This window comes from Meriones unguiculatus, chromosome 12, assembly GCF_030254825.1.
Source record: "Meriones unguiculatus strain TT.TT164.6M chromosome 12, Bangor_MerUng_6.1, whole genome shotgun sequence".
NCBI classification, from domain to species: Eukaryota; Metazoa; Chordata; class Mammalia; order Rodentia; family Muridae; genus Meriones; species Meriones unguiculatus.
Window position 1 is genome coordinate 36613921 of NC_083360.1, and position 24739 is coordinate 36638659.

Genomic DNA, 24739 nt, shown 5'->3' on the forward strand with positions numbered 1-24739 from the left:
GGAGCTGTACCCAGACTCACACCTCAGAAAAAGCAGCAGCAGAGCTAATCCCACAGGTGAGACTGGAGTGCAAAGATCCCCAGCCCTGGGGACAGAATACAGGGCAAAGGCTGAGTCACAGTACGCACATGGATTAGTTAAGAGGGTGAGGTCATCAGAGAAAGTTGGAAGATGCTGATTGTGAATGCAATGCAGAGGAGAAAGTGGCGTGAGAGTGATGACACGTGGCTACCGGACTCTACAAAGACACAGTAACCTTAGTGGTCCAGACAGACCACCTGACCTCTATTGTCTGCCAAACACAAGGCAGCCTTGTCTGGAAGGTGAAGAGCCTGAGGGCATCTCAGGAGATGGTGTGGCTGCTTCCTCCTGGGAGGAGGGGAGAGCTAAGGCTAGTGCATAGTGTGGAGCCTGAGAACTGAGGACAAAGGTCAAATCCACTCACATCTCAGTCCCACCATTCACTTTCCTGGGGCCATCCCTGGAAACTCACAAGTCACTTCATACAACATTACAAGAAGACATACATTTTGGGACAGTTTTCTCTAGTATCACTCAGGAATTAAACAACAACATGAAAGTATCCTTACTGGAACGGAAGGCCAGGGCCTGGTGCTTGTCCTTTGGCAACCTCAGCATCACATTTCCTTTTCCAATAAGTTACATCCATTTTCAAAAGTCAGTAATCCGTGACTGGGTTATGGCTCTGAGCACAGGGCAGAGGTTTCTGAGGGTTCCGATAGCTTTTGAGAGGCACTGTCCTCTGACCTGTCACACTGCACTGTATCCAAAATCCCACTCAGGTGTTACATCAAGGAGTCAATGAAAGGAGACCTCTAGGGCTTGAGTGACAGCAGTGTGGTCATGATTCATCATCAAGAGGGGAGAGAGAAGGAGAGCCTTAAGAGTGGGGCTGGGCATCCATCAGGGTCACCACCCTTTAACAGCGTTATGAGGTGGACCAGGAGGTGTTTCCAACTAGCCAGCTCAGTCAGCAGGACTAGGAAAAAAGTCACTTGCATTAAGCATAGACAAAAATTAAGTTGAGAGACTGTGAAAGCAGAGTTCTCACACATGATCCTGATTTGAACACAGAAAACCACAAAACACGAACAGGCACAAGGGCCCTGCCACAGTCCTGGCTGGGATGTGAGAGGTTCCCACTGGCTTACGTTTAACTCAATTCACACTCATGCTGCTGGGAAGGCTTGGGAGCCTATGGATGGTGACCCTGGATGGATGGAAGAGGTTCACCAGGGCAGGTTATACCTGCTCTGGTTCCCTTCCATATTTTTTGGCTTCTTATTGGATACCATCACAATGCTATAACTGCTGTTATCACGACCTTCTGGCAAATCTCTTCATGACTGCTACTTACGCAATAGAAACAAGATCTAGCAAAATTTCCCTCTCTGAAGTCAACCATTCATGGAGTAGCACTGTAGCCAACACCACTGAAGAAGAAACACATCTCTGGGTGCCTGGCAAGAACATCCCATTCTATCGATGAGGGACTGCCGAGAAGGGACCCCATGAAGCTAACAGAAGCACAGCCAGGGTGTGATAGACAAGAATGCTTATCAGTCAGACTCCCTCCATCTAGCAGCTGTCACTCTTAACACCCCCCAATCCACCTTCAAAATGGCCACATCTGAAAGGCTGAAACTTGACCCTGTATGGTCATGGGCCTGTGTTTGGCATGGCCAGTGTTTCTTGACCCAACTTGTTCCAGGAGCTTAGTGAAACATCCTGAGCAGGTGATCTGACTGTTTTAGGGCAGTTGGTTACCGTGAAGGGAGTATCTGAATCCCCTTTGAACTGTCTGTTCCACCTCTGCAGACAGAGCTGTCACAATTACAGTTGTCTAGGAAGCGACGCCTGAGTACCCAGAATGAAACGTATCCCCTTAGAGTGGCAGAGCCCAAACCTGGAGATGCCCTCACATGGCAAGAGGTATGGTCAGAAAGGCAGGTGCATGCATGGAACCAAGGGCTTAGAGCAGCCCATGGACTGCCACAGGAATCCCCCCAGCCACATCTGAGTCGTCCTTTTCCCTGGTCCCTGTTTGATCTGTGGTTGCCTTATCCACCCACTTCTGAGGGCCTGAAGGCCCCATGCTCCAGGCCTTACTCTGCTCCTGACCAGGAAGCTCTGTAAACCCTCCTCTACCCTCCCTGCCTTCTGGACCCTAATGCCTCTGGAATCCTCTGGATTAGTGCTGTCCTAAGTTTTCAAGCCCTGTGGCTCTTCCGGCCTCAATGTCAAGTAACGAGACACCTGCAGCATTGTGACATTTTAGAATCAGGCACAAGCCTTGTATGCTACTGTTAGTCCGAAAGTTTCCAAAAGCACCTGGTAGGCTCCAGCTGGACCTCATAGGCTGCCCAGTAGAGACACCCTGCTGTCCCCACCTTATGAAGTAACCACTCTGTTTTTTCCTAACTTTGCATTCCCAATTCTAGCCAATGACACACCCTCTGGAACTATTAATATGAATATGATATACAGTCAGCCCGCCATGTATGCAGGTTCTGAAACCATGGACTCAACCAATCAAGGGTCAAATTTAAAAACTGTATCTGTTTTGAACATAAAGATTGTGTGCGTCTCTTTCCCCAAACAATGAGAGATTACAACTACTCACACAGGGTATATCCTGTAGTAGGCATTATATGAAACTCCGGAATAGCTTAAGCACACAGGAGGATGTGTGAAGATTATATGCAAACATTATCTCACTTTGAAGGGAGGGACTTGAACATCCTTGCATTGTGGTGTCTGAGGCAGAGTCCAGGAACCCGTTCCTGCCAGTACTGAAGGAGGACTGCCCACACGGTGCATGTTGATGTGCATGCACACACAATAATAAGTTCCTCACAGAGCAGGCTGAAGACACATGTTTAGGACCACCTGGGTAGTTTACAACAAAAATAGAACAAATATTCTATCTGTTCTTTCTATTGTTCTACAGAACAAAGAAAAAAGGGAACAAAATCACAGGTCATCTGAGCAAACATACACATCACTGAGAAGGAACTGTGGCCAGTGGTGCTGAAACTGTGAAAACTTAAGTGGGAGATGAAATTGCTTTACAGAAAGTCATGTGCACAACAATGCAGGCCTTGAGGCCCAATGATGTGAGGGGGGAAAGCAAGCCTATACTACCCTTGTACGAAAAGTACAGATAAGAAGAGCACAAGACAGAATTCTAGGAACAGTGTCCCCAAGAGTACACCATGCATGCTCAGACAAGGTGAGAGTGTAAGCCTTCCTATAAGAGGCGATCAATGACAAAAGGTTTGTATGTATGGCAGGCGAGTCATCTGGTCTACCATCTGCCTGCTGCTTACATTCAAGTGCAGAGGCCATGAGCTGAGGCCTTGAGGCCCAATGATGTGAGGGGGGAAAGCAAGCCTATACTACCCTTGTACGAAAAGTACAGATAAGAAGAGCACAAGACAGAATTCTAGGAACAGTGTCCCCAAGAGTACACCATGCATGCTCAGACAAGGTGAGAGTGTAAGCCTTCCTATAAGAGGCGATCAATGACAAAAGGTTTGTATGTATGGCAGGCGAGTCATCTGGTCTACCATCTGCCTGCTGCTTACATTCAAGTGCAGAGGCCATGAGCTGCTATGAGACCTTTCTTAGCCCATCACAGCCAAGCTGATTCTGCATCTTAACAGACAGTGCTCTGTCCCTCATGCTCCTAAACACAACACCACTCATGTAGGGCACTGGTCAACTCCAGGAGGCTCCCGGGACCCTTGAATTTCCTATCTTCTCATTTTTCTCTGGGAACTGCTCTCCCTTTTATCTCTAAGAGAGGCTCACAGGTTCTTAGGAAGATGAAACAGCACAGCCAGGCTTACATGAAGGCACGAGCCCCTTGGAGCCTTGCCACACCAGGACACTCTTCCCTGTTCTGGGTGATAGTGAGAGACCAGTGGCCCCACACTTACAAGCATAGCAGGCCACTGCCCCTTCAAGACTGCAGACCCATGAGGGCAAGAATAACTAAGGCCACCTGTACACCCCCACGCCAGAGATAGGATATTTGTGCTCTCCAGCTCGCCTTGGAACATACTCAGGGATGGCTTCTTTAGTGTGGAAAGTGGGGCATGAGGCTCAGACAGGAGATACAGAGCCTTCCTAACATGAGCCTTGACTAAAGGCATCTGTAGAGGGCTCATTCCAGGGCAGCGGGAGTTTCTAGAGATAACGAATGCAGCTTAAGCCAATATTTCAGCTTTTTTTTCCTTTTCTTTTTTAAGACCAGTAGAAACTCGAGGCAGAGATGGGGGTAAAAGGGAGCATTGTAATACCCCATTTTTTTCAGCTAAAAGAAAATGTTTCAAAGGCTGCCAAACCTCCCTTTACTCCTCAAAGTTCCCGACAGCTGTCAGGACTAATGCCGCTTGAGGCTTAGGCCCTGGCAAGAAATGTAGCTGCGAACTTCGCTTTCTGCCTGCCAAGGGGTGGCTTTGTCCAGGGACCCAAGCCAGGGATTGCAGACCCCTGGCAAGAGTCAGGGACTGCCTGGAGTTAAGACATAGGAGGCCAGCCTCACTGCCTGAGAGGTTCTAAGGAGGACTAGAGTGCTAGAGGAAAGGGGGACATCAGAAAGAACTCACTTTGCAGCCATGGGAATGGACCTTTCTGTTCTGAGCTGGCTTTAGTCAACAGAAATACAGAAGCCCCACAGGGTGGCAGTGGCAGGATCAAATGCACTGTGGTGACCTCTCTAATGCAACAGAACATGACACAGCAAGACTTGGGAGAAACTGCTCACAGATGCACACATGCTCAGGCAGGTGAGGCAAAAAGACAAATAAGGCTATGAAAGTACTGGGGCTAGCCCCAATGTGAACTGCTTATGAGCCGTTTAGAAATCAGGCCTAATGTACAGCAATGGCAAGTACTCTGTCTCCTGGCAGTAACATGGGTGGCAACTTTTTTAAATGACAGTTTGGACTTTTTAAAAAGTACAGATATACAAATAAAAACTGATTTCCAACAGGAAAAATGAATCTCTGCTGTTTCTTTCTCCTCCTTCTGTCCCTTGACCCAATTTTGTAAACCTAACTTTTGCATTGGTATAGGTGACTGATACCACGGGTCCAGAGCCTTACAACATTGTTTCCAGTGAAGCCTCAGCCCAAGAGAATCTGTGAGGTGAAAGGAAGGGCATTTTTTTATAGAGTATGTGCCATCCTTCCAACAGTCCAAGCTGACTATAGCTAGATTTTACACAAAAACAGGGTGGCCAATCACAATGTGACTGTGTGTGTATGCAGTCCCATTCAGCCCCAGAGCCAAGCCTTGGCTACTCAGAGAACTTCATTCACTTACTACCAGCCATAGCACCCATCTGGAGAGCCCCAGAACTAGAACCCACACAACCTACAGGACAAGCTCTCTGTCCTAATGATGCTGTCTGCCTTTGGAGGGAGAAACTGAGAGAAAAATCCCCCCAAGGGGAACTGTCAGAATAAATAACTAAAGATAAAATAATTTCTCTAGTTGTTCACTCAACAAACAAATCGAGTATCTTATATTAAGAGTTTGAACGTCTATGGTCTTCCAATATTCTTTATGTTGAAATCCAACATCCAGTGAGATGGTATTAGCAGGTAATTAAGCCTCAAAGGGCAGAAAGGGAGGAGGCCTTGTGATGGGACTAGCGCCCTTATAAAAGGCACTCCAGGGAGCTCTCTTACCATCATTCTGCCATGAGGAGACAGCAAGAAGGCAGCATAGTTCGACCAGACCTAACAAGACCACCTTGGTGCCACACTGATCTTGCATTTGCAGCCCCCACAACTGCATGAAACACAAAGCTGTGACATTCTGTTACCACACCTGAACAGGTTCAAACAGTAGCAAGATGCTTCCAGCAGCCAAGAGTGTGTGGAGAAGAGCTGTCTTTTGGTCTCTGGCTATGGTCTCTGGTTGTAACATCACAGAAACAGGGGCCTGGGTGGAGGAGGCAGTCTCTGGGGTCATGTCTTTAAAGCCTCAATCCTCTCTCTCCCAGGCCTTTTCCTCTCTCTTTGCCTCCCACATGTCAGGTGAGGAGTTCTGACACGTCCTTCCTCTAATGATCTGCTTGCCGTGCACCAAAGCAATGCAATTGAGGTGACCATGAACAGAAAGCTCTGACATCACAGCCCTTAAACTGAGCCTTTGGATACCGGCTCTTGGGGTATTCCATCTGTATGTATGTACCTTGACTTCCATCATACAAAGAATGCCATCTCCTCAACTGCAGCAATAGTTCTTGGCCACATGTCCCTGGTCTCTGGTGGTCCCTTTACATAACCACTGGCTACTTCACGACATGGCTCTCGGGTTCTAATCTAGCCAATGGTTTATCTGGTCACCATCTCCTCTCCCTCCCAGGTCCGGCAGTTTGATTATACTCCTATCCCCTCTTCACAGTGCCCCTTACTCTTCCTGCCTTGACCCACTCACTCACTCCTGCAGGAGCCACTCTGTCACTCTTCTCCAACGGAAGGCAGCAGGGCCATGGCTGATGGGAAAGGTCTGTGTTACACACTACCAGGTCTCAACAGGGCATACCCTCAGGGTCAAGATGATAATCCTGTACGAACAAAACTGGCAGGGGACTCTTTACAATTCCTATGGACAATACAGGTCTGTGACACGCAGTGCTAAGTTTTCTCAAAGTGTTCTGCTGTAATTGTTTTTCTATGCTGGCACCTGAAGGATTAGGCTTCTGAGTGATTCACACTGGGAAGAAGCTTAGATAGAGGCTTGCCTTGTCTACGCCTGCCTGCTCACCTCCAAATTTCACCCGATTTTAATGCCCAGAGCATTCACACTCCACCTGTGGTGCCACTTCAGATCCCAGCAATTTCTTCTGTTGAAATTCCATCCTCCACAGCACAGAAAGGCATGCGATTTCCCCAATGTGAACAGGAGGGTACAGGACTGTTCTCTAGCACTGGCCATAGAAGCCATCTTCCCAAGTCTTTCCAGACTTCTGTTCAGTGACAGACAAGAAGGTGATGCTGGTGTGGATAATTTCAAACTGATGGCTTGGAGTATCATATCAGAAGGTAACCCGCTTGACAAAAATGAATTCAAATGTCTTTCTCTAAGCAAGTCTAAGTCTCAGTCATCAGTAGTTTAGAAATATCAAAGACCTAGCCAGTGAAATGTCCCAGTGCGACTTTGATAGCCTTTCTGCATAGCCACTTACAGGTTACTTCATTGCACAGCTCCCTGGTTCTTATCTTGCCAATGGTATACCTGGCCAACACCCCCTGCACCCTCCCAGGCCCATGACTAGGGCTTTGATTAGCTCCACCAAGACTACCTATCAGAGTTTGATCCCCAGAATGCATGGGACAGGAAGGAAAAAACAAGTTCTGTAAGCTGCCCCCCAACCCCACTCCACATGGCATGCATGACCTTCCCACAAAACACATACACACACACACACTTCCTCCCCATAACACAGGATAAATTATTATTTTTTTTTAGTTTAGTTTAGTTTAGTGTAGTTTTTCAAGACAGGGTTTCTCTATAGACAATGCTGGCCTTGAACTCATAGAGCTCAGCCAGCCCCTGCCTCCCAAGTGCTAGGATTAAAGGCGTGCACCATGACCACCCTCCCTCCCCGCTCCCCACAAAATGTAATATTTTTAAAGTTAATGACAAAAAAGATTAAAGACCAAAGAAACTTGGATGCCCACTCCTCAGAAATCAACTCCAGTGGCTTCTCACAGTAGCCCCAGAAACTGACTGTCCCTTTACTCTTTATCTGCGCTATGGGTCACCTGAGTACCGCGGTACACATTCTGTGTGTGAGCAGAGAATGTGCTGAGTAAGTTGGGCGTCTACCTACAACCTGGATAACAAGCAAACATGCACAGTGCCAGAAGGTCCACAGCTCGGAGGATACCCTGCAAGTGGAGGCTGCCCCTGCCCATATGTGGCATTCCCCAACAGATACAGGAAAGAAAGGACGGAAGACACAAAGGCCAGGCAGAACATACTCCTAGCTTCAGGCAGGAGGCTTCTGACCAGCCCTCCACATATCATAGCTCTGAAAAGTTCCGGATCTAAACTCACCAAGTCTAATCCTTGTGAGTGCCTTCAAAACCGACAGTATCATTCATACATGTGAAGCTTCTTGTCTATGGGGTGCAGGGTGATCATCACCTTGGAAGCGACAGCAGGGCTTTCCTGATCTAGCAGTGAACATGCTCTCTCTACCCTGTACCTCCCTGTTGGAAACAATGGCACTCACCTTCTCCATCTGCACTCATGTTCTCGTAGGAGTCCCAGCGAATGAGGGGGTCTGCTGTGTTGTAGTCCACCATCACTCCCTGGTCACTGTACAGATGCTCCGATCCTAGGGGGCACAACAGGTCTGTTACTTAGCAAAAGCCATCATCTCAAAATGCCCCAGGAAGTTTTAACATGTGAGCCTTGTATTTAATGCTTCCTCTCCAACTCTCTAACAATGAGCCTAGTAAAAGAGTGATTAACTTTCTAAGTGCCAGGCATGGTAACACACTGTTACAATCAATCTCAGCATTGGGAAGCTTGAGGCAGGATGATCTGGAGGTCACAGCCTATGTTACAAAGTAATCACCTAAAACTGTCAGACAGGGAGGCCTGATGTCAGATTGTAACATTTCACAACAGTAGTAAATATATATATATATATCTTATTAAACCGATTTTCAGAAATACATAGACATTTAGTGTATTGTACTGGCAATCCTTTTTAAACACTTTTTCTGAGGAGAGAAGCAAGCATTTGGTACAGCCTCATAGATGTCAGGTAAAGTCTCAGGGACACCAGCAGATACCGGAGCCTGCCAGGACTCCTTAGGTGGAGTCACCTTGGGCAAGGCATGTTACCCTTTGGTCTTTCCCTAGTGTTTGTGTCTCAGAGCCACCTCTCCCTTATTACGCAATATGTACTTAAAAATTAGTAATAATTCAAATCCAAGCTTCCTAGTAGAGCACATGCCTAGAACACACAAAGCCCCAAGCAGGGCCACTAACACACACACACTCCCAAGTATGTGCCAAGACTGGAGGTGTAAGTTCAATGTCCTCAGAACTGAGTTAGAGTCTGGCTGCCCACTGTCCTGCCAGGTACCTACCTTGAATCTTCTCAGGTGTGGCTGAGAAGACCAATTCAATCTTGCCGTAGTCAGGGAAACGGTCATCTGTAAAAAGAACCACATCACATGGTGTAGGCCCTGATCCCGCCCTTCCAGCTCAGCCAGTGCAAGGCCGTTCCCAAAGCTGCGACTGAATGCCCTCATTTGCACAGTGTCGGCCTTTTCCTGGTTTCTCTGAGTTGTCCATCCACAGATCAACTAGGTCTCGCTTATGCTGGCAGTTAACTCTACCAGCAGGTGGGAAGGAAGATAGGGAAGGACACTGCTTCTGACATCCCAATGGGCTTCATCCACTCACCTTTGCAGGCACTGTCCAGCTCCTCCTTCCCAAACAGGAGCCCATAACCTTGCACAGCTCCGGTATGGAACTGCAGGCGGAAAATGACATCACGGGTGGCCGAGCGGAACTTCTTGTGATAGCATTTCACCTAGTTCAAGAGGGGAAGAGAAGACAGGCAATGGCTGAGAGGCAGAGAGAGCTCACTGCTTAACACCGAACTGTGGATGGTGTGGCATGGCCCCTGAACAACTGGGGCCAGGAATTCACACTGCAAATGGACATCAGAAGATACCAGGGAGGCAGATAGTCAGCACCATCACTGACAGTCTCCCTATGGGACATGTTATCTTGAGAGAAGGAAAATCCTAAAAGACCATACAGTCCTTTGTCCTGGGATGGGCCACACCCTTCAGACAGAGAGCTGTATTAGAAGACATCTGTGGTCTCTCGTCTAGCTCTAAACAGCTGACGGTGATGACATTTCCCTTTCATCTAAAATGCCCACGTTTCCACAGAAGGCCTCCTGGTTTTTATACCATGGAAACACGGGTTATTGCTGCCATCTTGTTGTTGAGTAAATAGGCTAGAACACGGGGGGAAGGAGCTTGGGAAATGGGGGGAAAGGGTTCACAGACTGAGGCCCAGGCAGACAGACAAGCATCAGTGCTGATTCCCTTGCTGGGTGCCCAGGGGTCCTGAAGATAGCATTTAAAGGAAGTTTTAGAACCACCTCTGTGACAGAACAGAGGCTGTGATGTCCTACCTCGGGCACTGCTCAAGACACCCTGGATGTCTACCTTGACAAGCAGGATGGAGGGACTATAGGTGGATGGTGGCCAGAGAGTGTGTGCCTAGTGTGCTCTGTCCTAGCTTCCTACCAAAGGCCTCCCTGCACCAGTAGGGAGAAGGCATGCTGTGAAAGGGACCTCACTCCGGTGACACACAAAGAGCCACAAGCTAGCAGTGCCTTGCCAGGGTCTCCAGGAATCCAATGCAGACTGAGTTGGACTCAACATTTGACACTACCCAGTGCCCAGGGTGGCATGCTGTGCCATAGGCTTGCCTATGCAGTGCAGCCACTTTCTGTCAGAGACTCTTCCTGGTGAAGGATGGCTTGAAAAACATCATGCTTCACAAATCTAAGTGGGAAGCAGGGCACCAAACATCAACACCCTCTAGACAGGCAGGAGATGTGCAGGTAACTGCTCAACCATCCTCCTACCAGGGAAACCAGCCACAGAAGCTCCAGAAAGGAGAAGACCAAGAAGCCTAAGGCAGGAAGGCTGGGAGCCACAGCTCTTGGGCAGACCCAGAACTTGTTTACATTGTACTATCTACCGGGAAACAGTCTGAGCCTGCAAGGGATGCACCCCATTGACAAACACCCATGGGCTCCTCCCAACCACACCCCTGCTAGGCTGAAGACAGACCCCATCTCCAACAGTTTCAGCATAAAACACATTTGCAGCTATCTATCAAGAATCAGAAATGAAGACCCAACGAATATCAGGCTGGGCCCAAGTCTTCCACTCCCTGTTGTAGAGTCCTTGACTCAGCAGCAGGGCTCAAACCCAAGATGGTCCTTGTAATCCTTGTAATCAAAGACAGCCTTCTGGAATGTTCTTCCGGGCCCTCATGCCTCACACTGACTACCCTTCAAATGCTTTATCCTTCTGAGCCAGAGCCGATTCCTCATTGCCCTCCAGTAAAGCCCTGTGCCCTGAAATCCTGTCCTGTTCTCCACTGGCTGCCCTGGAAGATGAGAAGTAAGCAGAGTCAGGGTGGGGATGGGAGAGGAGACGTGAGGTCCCTTTCAAGCCTGTCTTGCTCTCAAATTGTACACATATTTAGGAGAATAAATACTTGAGGAGCAAGGTCTCAGGAAGTCGGAGCAGAAAGGGGACATAGATCTAACTGGGACCACTTGAATACATGCATGGGAGTGAGGGATGATTGCTAGGAAGCAGTGGCCTGTGGACCTGGCGGGATGGAAACGGAGGCATCAGGAGATCCCAGCCCGAAGGAGACCTAATGCAGCCACAGTCATTTCTGTTATCAATGGGTTTTTCTCCCTTTCCATCCACTCAAGTTACTAAGATTTGTATCCTGTGGCCATGTCCCCAGTCCTTTCCTCTTCCCCAAATCCTATTCTGAGGGTATTTTCTACTATGGCCATCACTCAGCTACACACAAACATTTGACTCACAACCCAGGCATCCCAACTCTGTCCAAGCGAGGCATGGGAGGAAAAGGATGGGTATCCACAGGTCGGGCGGCTCCTCAGCACCTTGGGCCTGGTGTGAGCTCCTGCTTGCAAATTCTTATGTTGTATATCACAAGGTCTCAACTCAAATACTCCTGGGAAAGAGTGATCTGTCACTAAGCAATGCTGTGCCGTATTCCTGTGACCTCTCCTGTGGGTATCCTAACAATGTCTCCATCACACACACACACACACACACACACACTTCCTGCTTCTCACTGAACCTCCAGGGACCAGTAGGAGCAACACCACTGCTCCAGCCCCAGCCTCAGGAACTCATGAACAGCTGAGGAAAGTCAGGTTTTCCTTCTCTCAGGAACCCCCCAAAGGCCCACCAACACAGCAGATCAGCCATTGAGAAGAGGCCTATTAACCAAGACCCTGGTCTGGTACAAGAAGGTCCAATAATGACCCACTCAATATCAGTATCAATTAATCTTTGTAGCAACAGTGGTCAAAGATCAGAACTGTGTCTGCACCCTGAATGGAAAGGACAACACTGTGCTTGACATGGGCCCAGCCCCCTCCTCCCCAGAGGCCACTCTTAAGACAGAAAGGGTTTTGTAAAGATTGTAAAGATACAAAACCTCACTTTGGTCCTCTGGTTTTAACACATACTTACTAACTCAAGTCTCCACAGAATGTTCCTAGACTACCATGACCCTCTGCTTCTAGATTCTAGATTTTTGTTTGAAACAATTTAGTGTGGTGGTCACAGTTTTGTGGTAAGCATCCTACTGAGTGATGAGAGTCTGTCACAGAGTCCACCAAGGAGCATGAGAACACCTGCACTGACCCCAGTACCCATTACTCATGGATGCTGAACCTTTCATTCTTTAGCTGTAAGATGAACAGCAGCTTTACTACACGGAGTATATTGCTACTAAGTACTGAGAGAGCTTACCTGTCTGTGACATCTTCATATTATATGAACTCTATCCTGTCTGTAGATAGGCAGACTACCTATCTACAGAGTCTATCAACCTCAGAACACATGTAGGCCTTTTTTCTCATGGCCATTCCCTACATAATATGGAATACTACTTACTTGGCACCTACACTGAATTAGCAGGTGTGCTAAGCAATCTAGAGATTGTTTGAAATATGTTGGAAATGTGCACAGGTTGTATGAAAACATTTTGCTATTTATTTTTCTTGTTTTTTGTTTTTTAATTTTTCTTGCTTTTTCTGTGTAGCCTTGGCTGTTCTGGATTCACATTGTAGACCAGGCTGTCCTCGAACTCACAAAGATCTGCTTGCCTGTGCCTGCCACTGCATCCAGCTTAACACTTAGCTATTTTATAAGGAACTTGAACATCTTCAGATATTTGTATCTGTGCAAGCCCTAGAGATAATCACACATACACACTGATAGGGTAGCCAGGTAAGCTACCCTATTTAATAATTAACTTAAAAGCACAAGCTTCTGGAAAGGGAACGCTGGTACTCAAACTCACTGTTGGCGGCAATGGTCATGGAAAGGTCTGTGTGGTTTTCTTTGCTTGTTGTCTGAGTAAACATTCTGGAAAGCCTGACCTAATCTTTAATCTTTTTTCCTTACATTTGCATGAAGATACATCTGTACCCTCAACTGGATGCTAGGATGATGGGGCCTGGGACTGGTGAAAAGCTGAGTCCTCAAGGTACCGAATCCAAGTGTGAAGCATGTCTGCAAACCCAGCACTTAGAAGGTCGAGGAAGAAGAAGAACAATGCCTAAGCTGAGAGAGTCAAGTCTGAAAGTCAAGTTTCTATTCTCTTCCCCGTGTGCTAGGCACTGGCAAGTGAGATCCAAAGTTCCTCTTAAATTCTCCAGGCAAAACAACCAGAGTACTAGAGGATCCCCAAGAGGAGCAGAGGTCCCACTTCGGTCCAACTCAGCTTGTTGGGACTATCTAGGCTAAAGATCAAAGAGAGCTGCCATGGTGTCCCTCAGAGCTGAGCATGACTGAGGTGGTCACAACACTGTCAGGTCACGAATGAAGAGCAATGAAAGGTGAGCAGATATCAGTTGCAACCAAACCACAACTGAGACTATGATGCTGAATGGCAGCATGGATGAAGGCCTGACCCAGTGCTAGGTCCACAGCATAACCAAGTAAGAAAGCAAATCACAAAGCAGCACAGTCTCAGATACAACAGAGACCCATCCATCCCCAGGGCTTCTCCTGGGGCAGCTGTGGAGGGGCGATTCCACTCTCCCTGGCTGTACACCAGTGCCCCCTGAAGAAAAACAACAAACAACGGTGCTATTTGTGCAACCTCTTGAGGAGGCTTCACCTGTGTTCACAAGCCCAGTCACAAAGCCAGCAACCATAAAGACAAAGTACAAGTGGCTGTGGTTTGCCCGGGCAGTGCAGCAAGATGGAGCATGCCAGACAGAAAAAAATGTTTATAAGCCCTGGACCAAGTGCTGAGACGGGGAGGGGGCAAGCTGGCTCAGGCCCCAGGCTCCCTGCCAGGTTCCTGGCGGGCCTGCAGCAGCGTGAATTCCTGAGCAGGTTACATAAGCTACAAGCAGCCTCCCCAAGAAAGAGCCTTGCACCTGACCACAGTGTACTTTGAGGCAGGACCACAAAATCTGACCTTTCACGAGAAGTGCTTTGGAAAGACAGGAGGGTTCCGCTAACAAAGGTCAGAGGGATGGCCCAAAGCAGATACATCAATGTCAGCTTTGCTGGTGCCAATCACAGTGCCATCTGCTGGCCACCAGTCAAAAGATAATAAAGGGTTCCATTTCCCAAGAGGTTCCCCGATCACTTAAAGCTGATTCTGGCCGGTCCTTCTTCTAAACCTGATCCTTGCTATCTTTGCCAAACTGTCTCAGTGCAGAAAAAACGGGAGCAGATATAACTGCACACAAGGTGAACAGTCACTGAAATGAAGGAGGATTCAGATTGAATTAAGAAGACAAGGTGCCTCTTAGAAGTGATAAGATGAAGGTTGGCCTGGGAAGCAGAATTCCACCAATACAATACAAGGGTGGCTTTGCTCCCACTGAGGGCCAGTGGCATCACAGACTCTGGGAGGTAAACCTAGACACACGCTTTCTGCCCCTTACGGTCCTTCCCAAGTCATGGTGGCTGCCGGATCTCTTGTGAGAAATGTTAACCTGCATACCTGAGCGTAACCCATTTCCCCACCTGCAGCCTTCCTGTTGGTACACCCACAGCACAGCACATCAGGCATAATGGGGAGAAGCAAAGGATCGTACCAAAGCGAGATCCGCAGGGGATGGCTTGTGCTTTGAATGTCTATTTGGCTCATTTAGATGGGCAAGGCTGCGGAAGGAGGAACGTGGGCTAAGTCCTGAGTTGCCAAACCTCAGGACACAGGATGGATGATGGCGATGGCATGGCTCACTATCATGGGAGAGCTGCCAGCAAAGAACATGTTGCGGCATCTTTTCTTTCCTGAATTCCTCTTGAAGTGGGGCCAGCAGCACGGCACTTTTGAGCTACGGCACAAGGCAGGCTCCACAGACTATAACCTTAGAGTGGCCTGAGACATTTGATACTGCAACCTCTGGGCCGAGCACAGACACCAGCTATTCCATAGTTACTTTTTACCTGACTGGGGAAAGGGTCTTTTCCACCGTCACTGGTCTTCAGCTCACCTCTGTGCGCACAGCAGCCTGTCACCTGTGTTGTTTACCTGTCTGCCTACGTGGCTAATCCAACACTTGAGTCTAAGCTCTGGGAGCAGGCGCTGAGCATGTCTCTACAAACTTCCTGTACCACCCAGTTTAGGCCAAAGGATCTGAGGACTTGCTCGCCAGTGAAGGCTAGTGATAAGCCCCAGCACGCGTGTCCAGTCGCCAACTGTGCTGAGGCTGACTGCCAATCATACCGCACATTCCAGGATACTTCCTTTGATGTGGGCTCAGCGATGCCCTCTCGTGTCCACAGATCAAAAGCCTCCGGGCCTCAGAATGGGACCTCAGTGATAACATTTTCATGAAGGACATTGAAATAAGGCCATCAAGGACTGGTTTGACCGAACTAGAGCTGGTGTCCTTGTAAGAAGAAGTGAAGGCCCAGGGAAATGACACTGATAAGACCACTTACCCATGACACACATCAGGAAGGTCGAACCCTGCTAACACCTTGACCTTGGATTTCTAGCCTCCCAAACTGAGAGAACAGAGAGAAATTCTTGCGCGAGTCTTTCGCAAGCCGCCCAATGTGTGGCCCTTCACTGTGGCGGTGCTGGCAGAATACAATGGGCTAAAAGCACTTGCAGATTTTTAACCTTGATGCAGTCACCTCTATGGACTGTACAAGGAAAAGCTACACTGTGGTGGAAAAATACCCTTGTCAGCTGCCATGTCTCCCTCTTCCTATCTGATAACACTGCAGAAAATAAGTGCAGAGTACACAGAAAAGAACTGTAAACACAGGAAGTGTAAATCAAATCGTAACGCAATCCTAAAAATATTCCATCTGAGGAATGAGAAGGGGTGCAGGAAGGAAACTATCTTATCAAAACCAAGTATCTCTTGCGGAAAGATCTAGAACCTCCTGTGTGCCAGCCCTTCTGATGGAAATGAGTCATCCACGAGGAGCTGGCTGTCCTGTGCATGAAGTTCACCTCCAGAGGATCTCAAGCCTGAATCTCATACATTATGCTCCCCACTTTTCCAGCATGCCCACACACCCAGGGAATAGCCATCCCTACTCCTTACAAAGAACTACCTGCAGCTTGTTGGGAGCAGCACAAATAAAGAAGAGGAAGGTAACCAGCAGGGGGGAGCGGGGAGAGGGCTCAGATACTATGTCAGAGGCAGCTAGCTGCCAGGCATCTGGGAGAGGCTCTGCTTCACAGGGCCTCAGCAGGTCCAAGAGGCAAACACACACAGGTGGCACCGTGAGTATCGCATGGAGAAGACATCACCAATGAGCTGAGCAGTGCATGGTCTAGGCTCAGGTTTCAATTTTTCTAAGCCTAGATTAAATGGGAAGGCGACAAGGAGGTTTGGGGCCTACTCAGAGGCAAGCAGAGGCGCTCCTAAGAGGCCAGGTGCCAGGCAGGCAGCTACCACACCAAGAGAGGAGCCCTGTCAATCTGTTCTGTGGCTGTTTTGTATCTCCTAAACTCCAGGGGGACAGTATGAGAGGGCGGGAGCTTAGGACAAGATAAAGTCAGTAGGACAAGGCATTCCAAATGCCTTTAGTACTCTCTGAGACTCCAGAGCCTTTTTCCTATTGGTGAGCTCACAGGGTGACCTTACAAACAAGAAACCAGATCCCCACCAGCTCTGCAACCTGCCGGCCCTGGACACTGGCCTTCCAATATGCAGAACCATGAGGAAAAAAGTTTCGTTGCCTGTAAACACGTGTGAGCGTCAGTGTAAACGCCCGGGAACACTGTGTAAGCGCCCTAGTCAGTACACCCGTGTTGGATGGCACTAGCCTGAACAGGGGCAACCAGCCAACACAAAGAAAGGGGCATGGAAGTGCTCACAACACTCCCAACCAGCACAGCCTTTCTTCTTGATACATGCTCTACACAGGCTTCATGTTTAAGCTCAACTGCAACATACTTCAGAAAGACTTTCCCTGCCTGCCACAGCCCTGGTCTCTCAGTCCCAGAAGCTCCCTAACTTCAGCTCTCACTAGAGGCTGAATCCTGGCCTCCATGCCTGGCTGTGCTTTATGGTCAATGGATCACACATGACAGACCCATTGGCTCTTGGGATCGCTCAAATACCCACTGCTACTCACTTCCTGCTTCTGGTTCTGAGGCCAGAATCTCTTCTGGGAGTACCTTGTGCTCTTTGGGACTGCTGCTGTTCCTGCCTTCATCCCTCCATTTCAGTGACTATAGAAACATGCACACAGGACCTCACAAGTCCTATGTGCTATAAAGAGAGGGGGCCACATGGTGTGTGTGAAAATGTCCTACATGGTACCATGGCACTGATCTCACCCTAACTCAATGCCTTCTGTAACCACCAGCCTGACCATCATCTCTCAACTGACACCTAAGAGTCCCCAGCTGGCATCAAATGGGCTTGCAAGTTCAAGTTGGAAATCAGATTTTTGTGAAGGTTCAAATATCGTCAGTTCAAACCTCTTGCAAAGGGACAGAAGAGGATTGCCCCTGAGGTGAATGGCTTCAAATAACAGCCTGCTTACAAATATAACTCAATAGCTACAGGTCACTGACATGTGGTATGAACTGCCTCCAGGTGGCCTCCCCATGCCCACCCTCATCCTCATTCACCTAGCCAGGCAGCAACCCACAGGCATGCTTTCCTGAGCCAGAGCAGCAGCCAGCTCCACAAGGATGCACAGGGCCAGGAACAAGCCACGTCCAGGCATGCCCACCAGTAAACATCTCCTCACCCACACAGGACTTCATTCCTTCACTGTGTCACCTGATTTTTCTCTGAACCACCTCAGTGACTGAGTGTTACCTCCCCCCGACAGACCCTCTAATCAGCTCCTTCCGGTGGCCACTGTGTACGTAGTGTTTACTGGGGCCGGTGTTCTGGCTATGCTGCCCACTATGAGGCACATAATGTAAGGCAGCAGGGAGTCCTCTACAGGGGAGACAGGGTGACCACTTAGGGTTGAGGGACTACCTCTCCGATACAATGACATGATGTGGCCCGTCTCCCATTCTGTTCCTCCACCGCCTCCCCACCTGCCAGGCACTGTCCCAGGACACTGACATGAGTTTGTTTCTCTCATGTTCACAGAACTTAAGCTTGGTCTTCACTAGGCAGAGGCTACAACGCCCAAAAGAAAAGGATCAGGCATGTCCCTTTCCAACATGATGAGCTTCCTCACGAAGACAGACATGCTAAGGAAGGTACCACCAGGAAGAGTGAGGCCAAGCTGCCATGATCTTCCTGAGTCATGTAGGTATGTCCATCTTAGGCTCCTTTGGCCTATGAAACACTTTTAGGTTCTCCTCTGCAATATACAGCTTATCTTCCCAAAAGGCACTTCCAAGCCAAAGAAATCACTCTGTACCTCTGCCTCTGTCCTTCTTGTACCCAGCACTAAAACTGGAAATTCACACACCAGATAATAACAATAAAAAAATATATAAAAACAAAAATGCTCAAGACAGTTAACTGAGTAAAAATTAAAAAACTTTGGAGAGCGGGCAATAGAGAAGGAGGGAAAGAGAGAGGAAAAGAGGGAAGAAAAGGAGGAACCTATGGGAGGAAAGACAAAGAAGATGAGAAGAGAGAAGGAGGAAGGCAGCTGGAGGAGAGGAGATGCCGCAAAGGCAACCCTGTACAGTTCTCACTCTTGGTTGTAGAAGGCTCAGAAGCCACCAGTCCATGCACAGGGAACTCAGGTGGTGGCTTGGCATTGTTTTACTGAGGAGTACCTCCAGTCATCCTCCTCATCTCAGGTTTTCCACCACCTCCCAGGGCTCACAGAGAGGTATGACAGTCAACATATCTGTTCTTGAAAGTAGGGAGGTACTCACTCCAGGTAAGCTATTTATAATAAAAGGCAACATGAACTCCTAAATCACCCACCATCTCAACAGAGTAGGCCTGCCAAGACCACAAAAAGATCATATCTAAATTATTCTACACATACTAGAAGCGGTACACATACCTTGCAGGCTTCCAGACAAAACCTTTCCTAATACTACTTTACGCATATGGATTCTTGTGTATTCAAGACAGACAGGAGGTGAAAAAGTAACGTTTAATTTCCTCCAAGAACAAAATTATCTGGAGAAATCACTGTTTTGATCATTAACCACACTGTAACAACACTTTGGCTCTTGCTACTAGACTCCGGGAGGCCTGGGATCACAAAGGAGGTCAGGCAACGGGATGCTCAGAGGGGCTGTGGCTGAGTAGGGACTTTGTTTTGCATAGACCCAGCATCTCTGTTATAAAAGATGATCAAGGACAAAGATCTGTCACTGTAATTAAAATATTTTTCCTTACAAATTAAAGCCCTTAGTGCCATGCTGTTTTTCGTTCTCCTGTTATTAGTTTCTTTTCTTTGAGAAGAGGGTTGTAAACCGGATGTTTTTTTTCTAAGGGCGAAAGCCCTTTTCCTTTTAGGTCACTCTTCTGGGTGGTTGAGAACAATGGCTGTACAGCACATGGGTACTCACCATGATGTCGCCCTTCAGCAGCTGGGCCGGCTCTATGGCAATGCGGATCCGGCTGGGGTTCTCGGGGCCAACATTGCTTCGGATAAACAAGAAAACAGAACATTATACGGTCCCATGATTTATGACAGTACATGTTATACTACCACAGGAGTGCAAGCTGAGACAACGGCTAGAATTTACACAAACAGCGCAGAAGTCCACATTCAGAAGCTTTACCTCATGGAAATGAATCAAGAGGTTTGAGAAAGCTCTGAGCTCAGGTGAATTATTCTAGCGCCACCGTAGCCCTGCACTGAAAAAGTCATGCTCAGGTACCTCAACCAGAGAGGTACCAAGCTGGGGACAGATGCCACTTATGTGACAGTTGGAGAATACAACTTTCACGGTGTCATATTTGCAGAGGGGAGGGGGGCATTATGAGCCCAGAAAAGGAATAATGAATCTTTAGGAATAACCAGGACCAGGACATTTCCTGCCTTTCTCATTTTTTGTTCATGTCCACAAAGTGCTAACTACATACATTGCAAACCAATCTCAGGAAGCCATACAAAGTCTGAGGAGGCCTAGAACACAAAGGAGAAGCAAAAACAAAGGGCAACTTTGTCCTAGCACTTTCTGGTATACCCACTTCCAAACCGTAATGGCTCCCCATTACGGTTCCAGGATAGACCTGGAGGCTCCACTATCCAGTCTCTTACTGGAGGCAGCTAGAGAAGCAGAGACCTCGCTCCTCTCAGAGCAGCAGCTTAGGGCCCTTGGCATGACTGGGCCCCATTGCCCCACTTCTTCTTGTGGGAGAGACAATCCATTTGACAACCACTGCCCAAGCCACCCTAAACACCCACACAAGCCGTGCACTTACTAGATCCCAGACGTGTACACAGGCTGCATGGCTTGGTAGAGCTTCAGAAAGGGCCGGCAAGCTGAAAGAGAGGCACGTGACAAGGAAAGACAGGATCATTAACACATGTGCGGATGTCCTCCCAACAAAGTAACATGGCTGGACCTCCCGCCAGAGGGCTGCTTTAATCAGCCATGGGGGTTTCAAAGGCGAGCTGCACTTCGGTAAGGTCACCTTAGTCCTCATGGCCAGGGGGACTAGATGCTGCAGATACTATCGACTAATGAGTGAGCACCTATGTGGATGTAGGCAGGGAGCACGCAACAATTCCTACCCCTGACATATGCTGGGAGCATCTGCATGGGGCAGGGTATAAGGTCTCTGGCCATATGCTTTGAGCACCTACAAGAAACAGGGAGACAGGGGCCATGGGAATATGCCATGGAGGAAGAAGGAAGGACCCTGATTTAGGGCATGGTCTACAGGTGCTAGCTTCTCTCAAAGTAATGGAAACTTTGAGAGGAAGTACACGGCCAAACCAGGGAGCTGATGACTCAGAAAGACCCTGGCCTAACAGGAGTTCATGTCCTGGGTCACAGGGTTGCAATCCCTTCACAACCGTTTGTCTGTCCTTGAACTGAGGATTTACTCCCACCATACAAAGCTGGAGCTGTGCCCATGCACTGGAACCATAGGTATGGAATCTAGATAGCACAGGGGAAAAGGCTGCTTGTTTAGGGCTCTCTAGTCCGGACAGGGAAGTCTCTCACCTCCTCCAGTGTCAAAGCTGGGGACGCCATGCAGGATGACGAAGTGCAGGAACAAGGGCGAAGCATTCATCTTCACCGCTCCGGACAGGAGCCCACTGAGAAACTGCACATACCTGCGGGAGACAGCGGCCAAGACGCCACAGCTGACCCACAGCTGCCGAGTCTCAGGGCAGGCAGTAGAGAATGGCAACTGTGTCTGGAGGCCCCAGGGACACCTTGTCCCCCACTGTATAAAAAAATAGTTATTATCCTATGCTTGGAGGTAGAGGAGTCACTCCTGGATGAAACTCCACCCAGAGCTCTGGGAACTGCTGACAGTATCATTTATGTATAAGCATCTCTTTCACACGGATGCCCATACCTTGGGGTCTCCTCACCTGTTCCCAAGCCTCTCACCAGCAAGGCCAGCACCACATACAGAGTGACATGGCTCATTCCACCCAGGGCTCCTGTTCTCCCCACACTCATCTCCTGAGCCCTCTTGCCTCAGCTGATGAGGATCACCCATGGCCACCCATACGCGCTGAAGACGTGACTTTTGCCATGAGAATTCCAGGCCCTGACCTCAGGCATCCAAGCTGGCTGTCACACACTTTCCCACTCATGGCAGTCAGGAGAGACGTTTCTACACTAAGTGTATGTGATCAAAAGGTACTCATAAGGCATGACATGGTGGCAATGACCAGAGGGTGAGCTACACCCGTCACACTCTGATGCTCCCCTGGCCTCCACCACTCCTTCCTCTGCCCTGCCTGGCATAACTAAATCATGCTCCCATGGAAGCCCAAAAAGAGCCAATGCCCTGAGGCCCCTAACAGCAGTTCCACTGCAGCCAGTAGTCACCAGAGCCTGCAATACCTCTCTTGGAACCTGTCTGCTTCCTTGCCTTTCTCCCCCAAAGTACTATACTCAATGCAAGAGGAAAGAAACGGAACAAGCAATGATCCCAAAACACACTATCAAACTAATGGTCCATGCACCAAGCAGGAAGCAGGAAGTGACCGTGACCAGTACAGGGACACAGGGTCCTCATAACGCTAAGTCCCTGGATGAACACAGTCACGGGCTCTACCTTATAACAAAAACACTTCAAATGCCTACTGGAATGCAGACCCAGACCACTGTTGAACAGCCAAGTCTGGAGGCAAAATAAACAAAACAGAAAACCTTTAGTAAGTGTCTTCCCAACTTAGGGTCTACCCTGTTGGAAAGATTTAGTATAATTCACAAGCTTTCACTTCACTGTAGGGCAAATCCACAGTGACAGATGGGGGGTGTCAGCGTCCCGCAGGTCCAGTAGCACATTGCTCTTCTTGTCAGAATGAGGGCAAAACTTCTCAAGTTATGGAAGCCTGACGTCCCCACAAACTCAGGTAATCAGGGAATGGGTGGCTGGCCTCCACACCGATCCAGGAGCTTACTGTGATGGCAAGGCTTCCTAGCCTGCTGTGTACAGATGCAGGAGAGGAGAAAGATCGCATGACCCATCACCTGCAGCTTGTACACGGCAGAACTCATTAGTTCCCTTGGCTCTGTGGCACCCAGGCTCAGGGTGGAATATCTAAAACCCTGTTTTAAAACAGTTCTTCCACCTTTCCAGCCCTGGGCAATCGTGGACACTAGGAAATATGTGTCCTTGACTTGTCTTTCCTATGAAGGGACTCTGTGGCAAGCCAGACCTGGTGTGGTGGCTCTTCAGTGGCCCCTTGGATAAGACAGATCTTCATACAGAGGTATACAGGAGTGTGAGGGCTCTGTGTTACTGATGGTCATTTCCTGCTCCAATGCACACCCAACCCAGGCACTAGGGTAGACAAGGTGCCTGCTTATATTTCCTAATACATGATGAATGCTATGTAGCTCTGCAACCTGAAGATTTGTGACTCCCATCCTCTGTGTGGGACACACCCTTTGTGGAGCTAAGACTTCTCCCTGCCTAGAAGCCACCAGCTCTAACAATACTACAGATGGGGAGCTTTCGTGATGTAGGATGACTATTGGGGACTGCTGCCCAGGCATCAGACAACATAAACAGTGTGTTTTGAGTTTTTCCCCCGCTAGGCACAGTAATATACTTGTGGTCCCAGCACTGTGAAGACGAGGCAGGATGATCACAGGTTTAAAGTTATCCTGGATATATAAGACCGTGCCTAAAAAAATAAAGAAAAAAGAAAATGTGCTACTTTTTCCACTGTGCAGCAAAAAGGTAAGAGTAGCAGAATTTCCCTTCTGCATAAGCTTGCTCATGAGGCAGCTGAGCAGAGAGTCACCCGGTATGGGAGGGTTACTGAGGAAGAAAAGGGAGACCTCCACCTGCACCCTAGTTCTCAATCACTTTCTTCACTGAACTGTTCTTAATGGTCATCATCTTCCCAGCTGTCCACTAGGGGCCGCTCAGCTCACAGTGGACTCTCGCAAAGAGAATCCACAGTAAGCGCTGGTGTCGGCAAGTTCTACATCCACAGATTCATCCAACCTCAGATCAAATATCCCGGAGGAAAAACACCCTGCCTCTTTACCTAAGACATGCAGGTTGTTTTCCTCTAATGACTCCCTATACAGTACAGTCGGTAGAGCTAACAGCTAGGCACTCAGTGTTTATAGTGTTCAGCGTTATATGAAACCTAGATGGTTCAGAGTGGATGGACAGTCCGCCGGAAAGAAGCAAAGTGGATGAACTGAATAAAGACTATCATGGTTATCAGAAAGACAAATACCAAGTCTTCTCTCGTACGTGAACCTAGTTTCACATATGTGCTACAGACACAGACAGACACACATTTACACACACACACATGCACACAAAAAAGAAACTGTCCGGGGTAAGAAAGAGGACCAGTGGAAAGTGGAGAAACAGGAGAGGATAAAGAGATATAAATATGAGCATAATGTGTAATATACATTTATCGATTGTTGTAATGATATATTAATTTGCACACTAATTAAAACTTGAAAACACACAGGGTGCACTTGGATACCTCAGCTCTGCACAAACACCAAGCCATTTTATGTAAAGACCTTGGGTTTCTGCAGATTACAGTTAGGATCTAGATCTAGACTCCTGTGGAAGGTTTTGGGCAGTTCCTCCATTGTCCATGGTTGCTTAACATTCTCAGCCACAAATCCTAAGTTTCTCACTCAACCTCAGTTGAGCTAATTGTGATGTTTACTTTAAAATAATTTCTTGACTTTGGTCCTAAAATAATCTGCAGATCAGCTTTCCCTGTCCACAGGCATTCAGACAATGGTGAGGTGCATGGCCCCATGAGTGTCATCCCCACACGTCCTTCTGGCCTCCCGTGTTTCCTGACGCTTACCCCAA

The 24739-nt window shown here is 48.3% G+C and overlaps 1 protein-coding gene across 6 annotated transcripts in view; it reads right to left on the reverse strand.

The window, feature by feature from the left end:
• Window positions 1–24739, reverse strand: part of Tns3 (tensin 3) — a 230275-nt gene that overhangs the window by 80337 nt on the left and 125199 nt on the right. For all 6 annotated transcript variants that reach the window (XM_060365655.1, XM_060365654.1, XM_060365658.1 and 3 more), the window contains 6 exons: window positions 21418–21530; window positions 20669–20729; window positions 19807–19882; window positions 9466–9595; window positions 9147–9212; window positions 8279–8383 (listed from right to left, as the gene is read on the reverse strand). In XM_060365655.1, the coding sequence (XP_060221638.1) occupies window positions 8279–8383; window positions 9147–9212; window positions 9466–9595; window positions 19807–19882; window positions 20669–20729; window positions 21418–21530 (551 nt within the window). The remainder of the gene's footprint in view (window positions 1–8278; window positions 8384–9146; window positions 9213–9465; window positions 9596–19806; window positions 19883–20668; window positions 20730–21417; window positions 21531–24739) is intronic.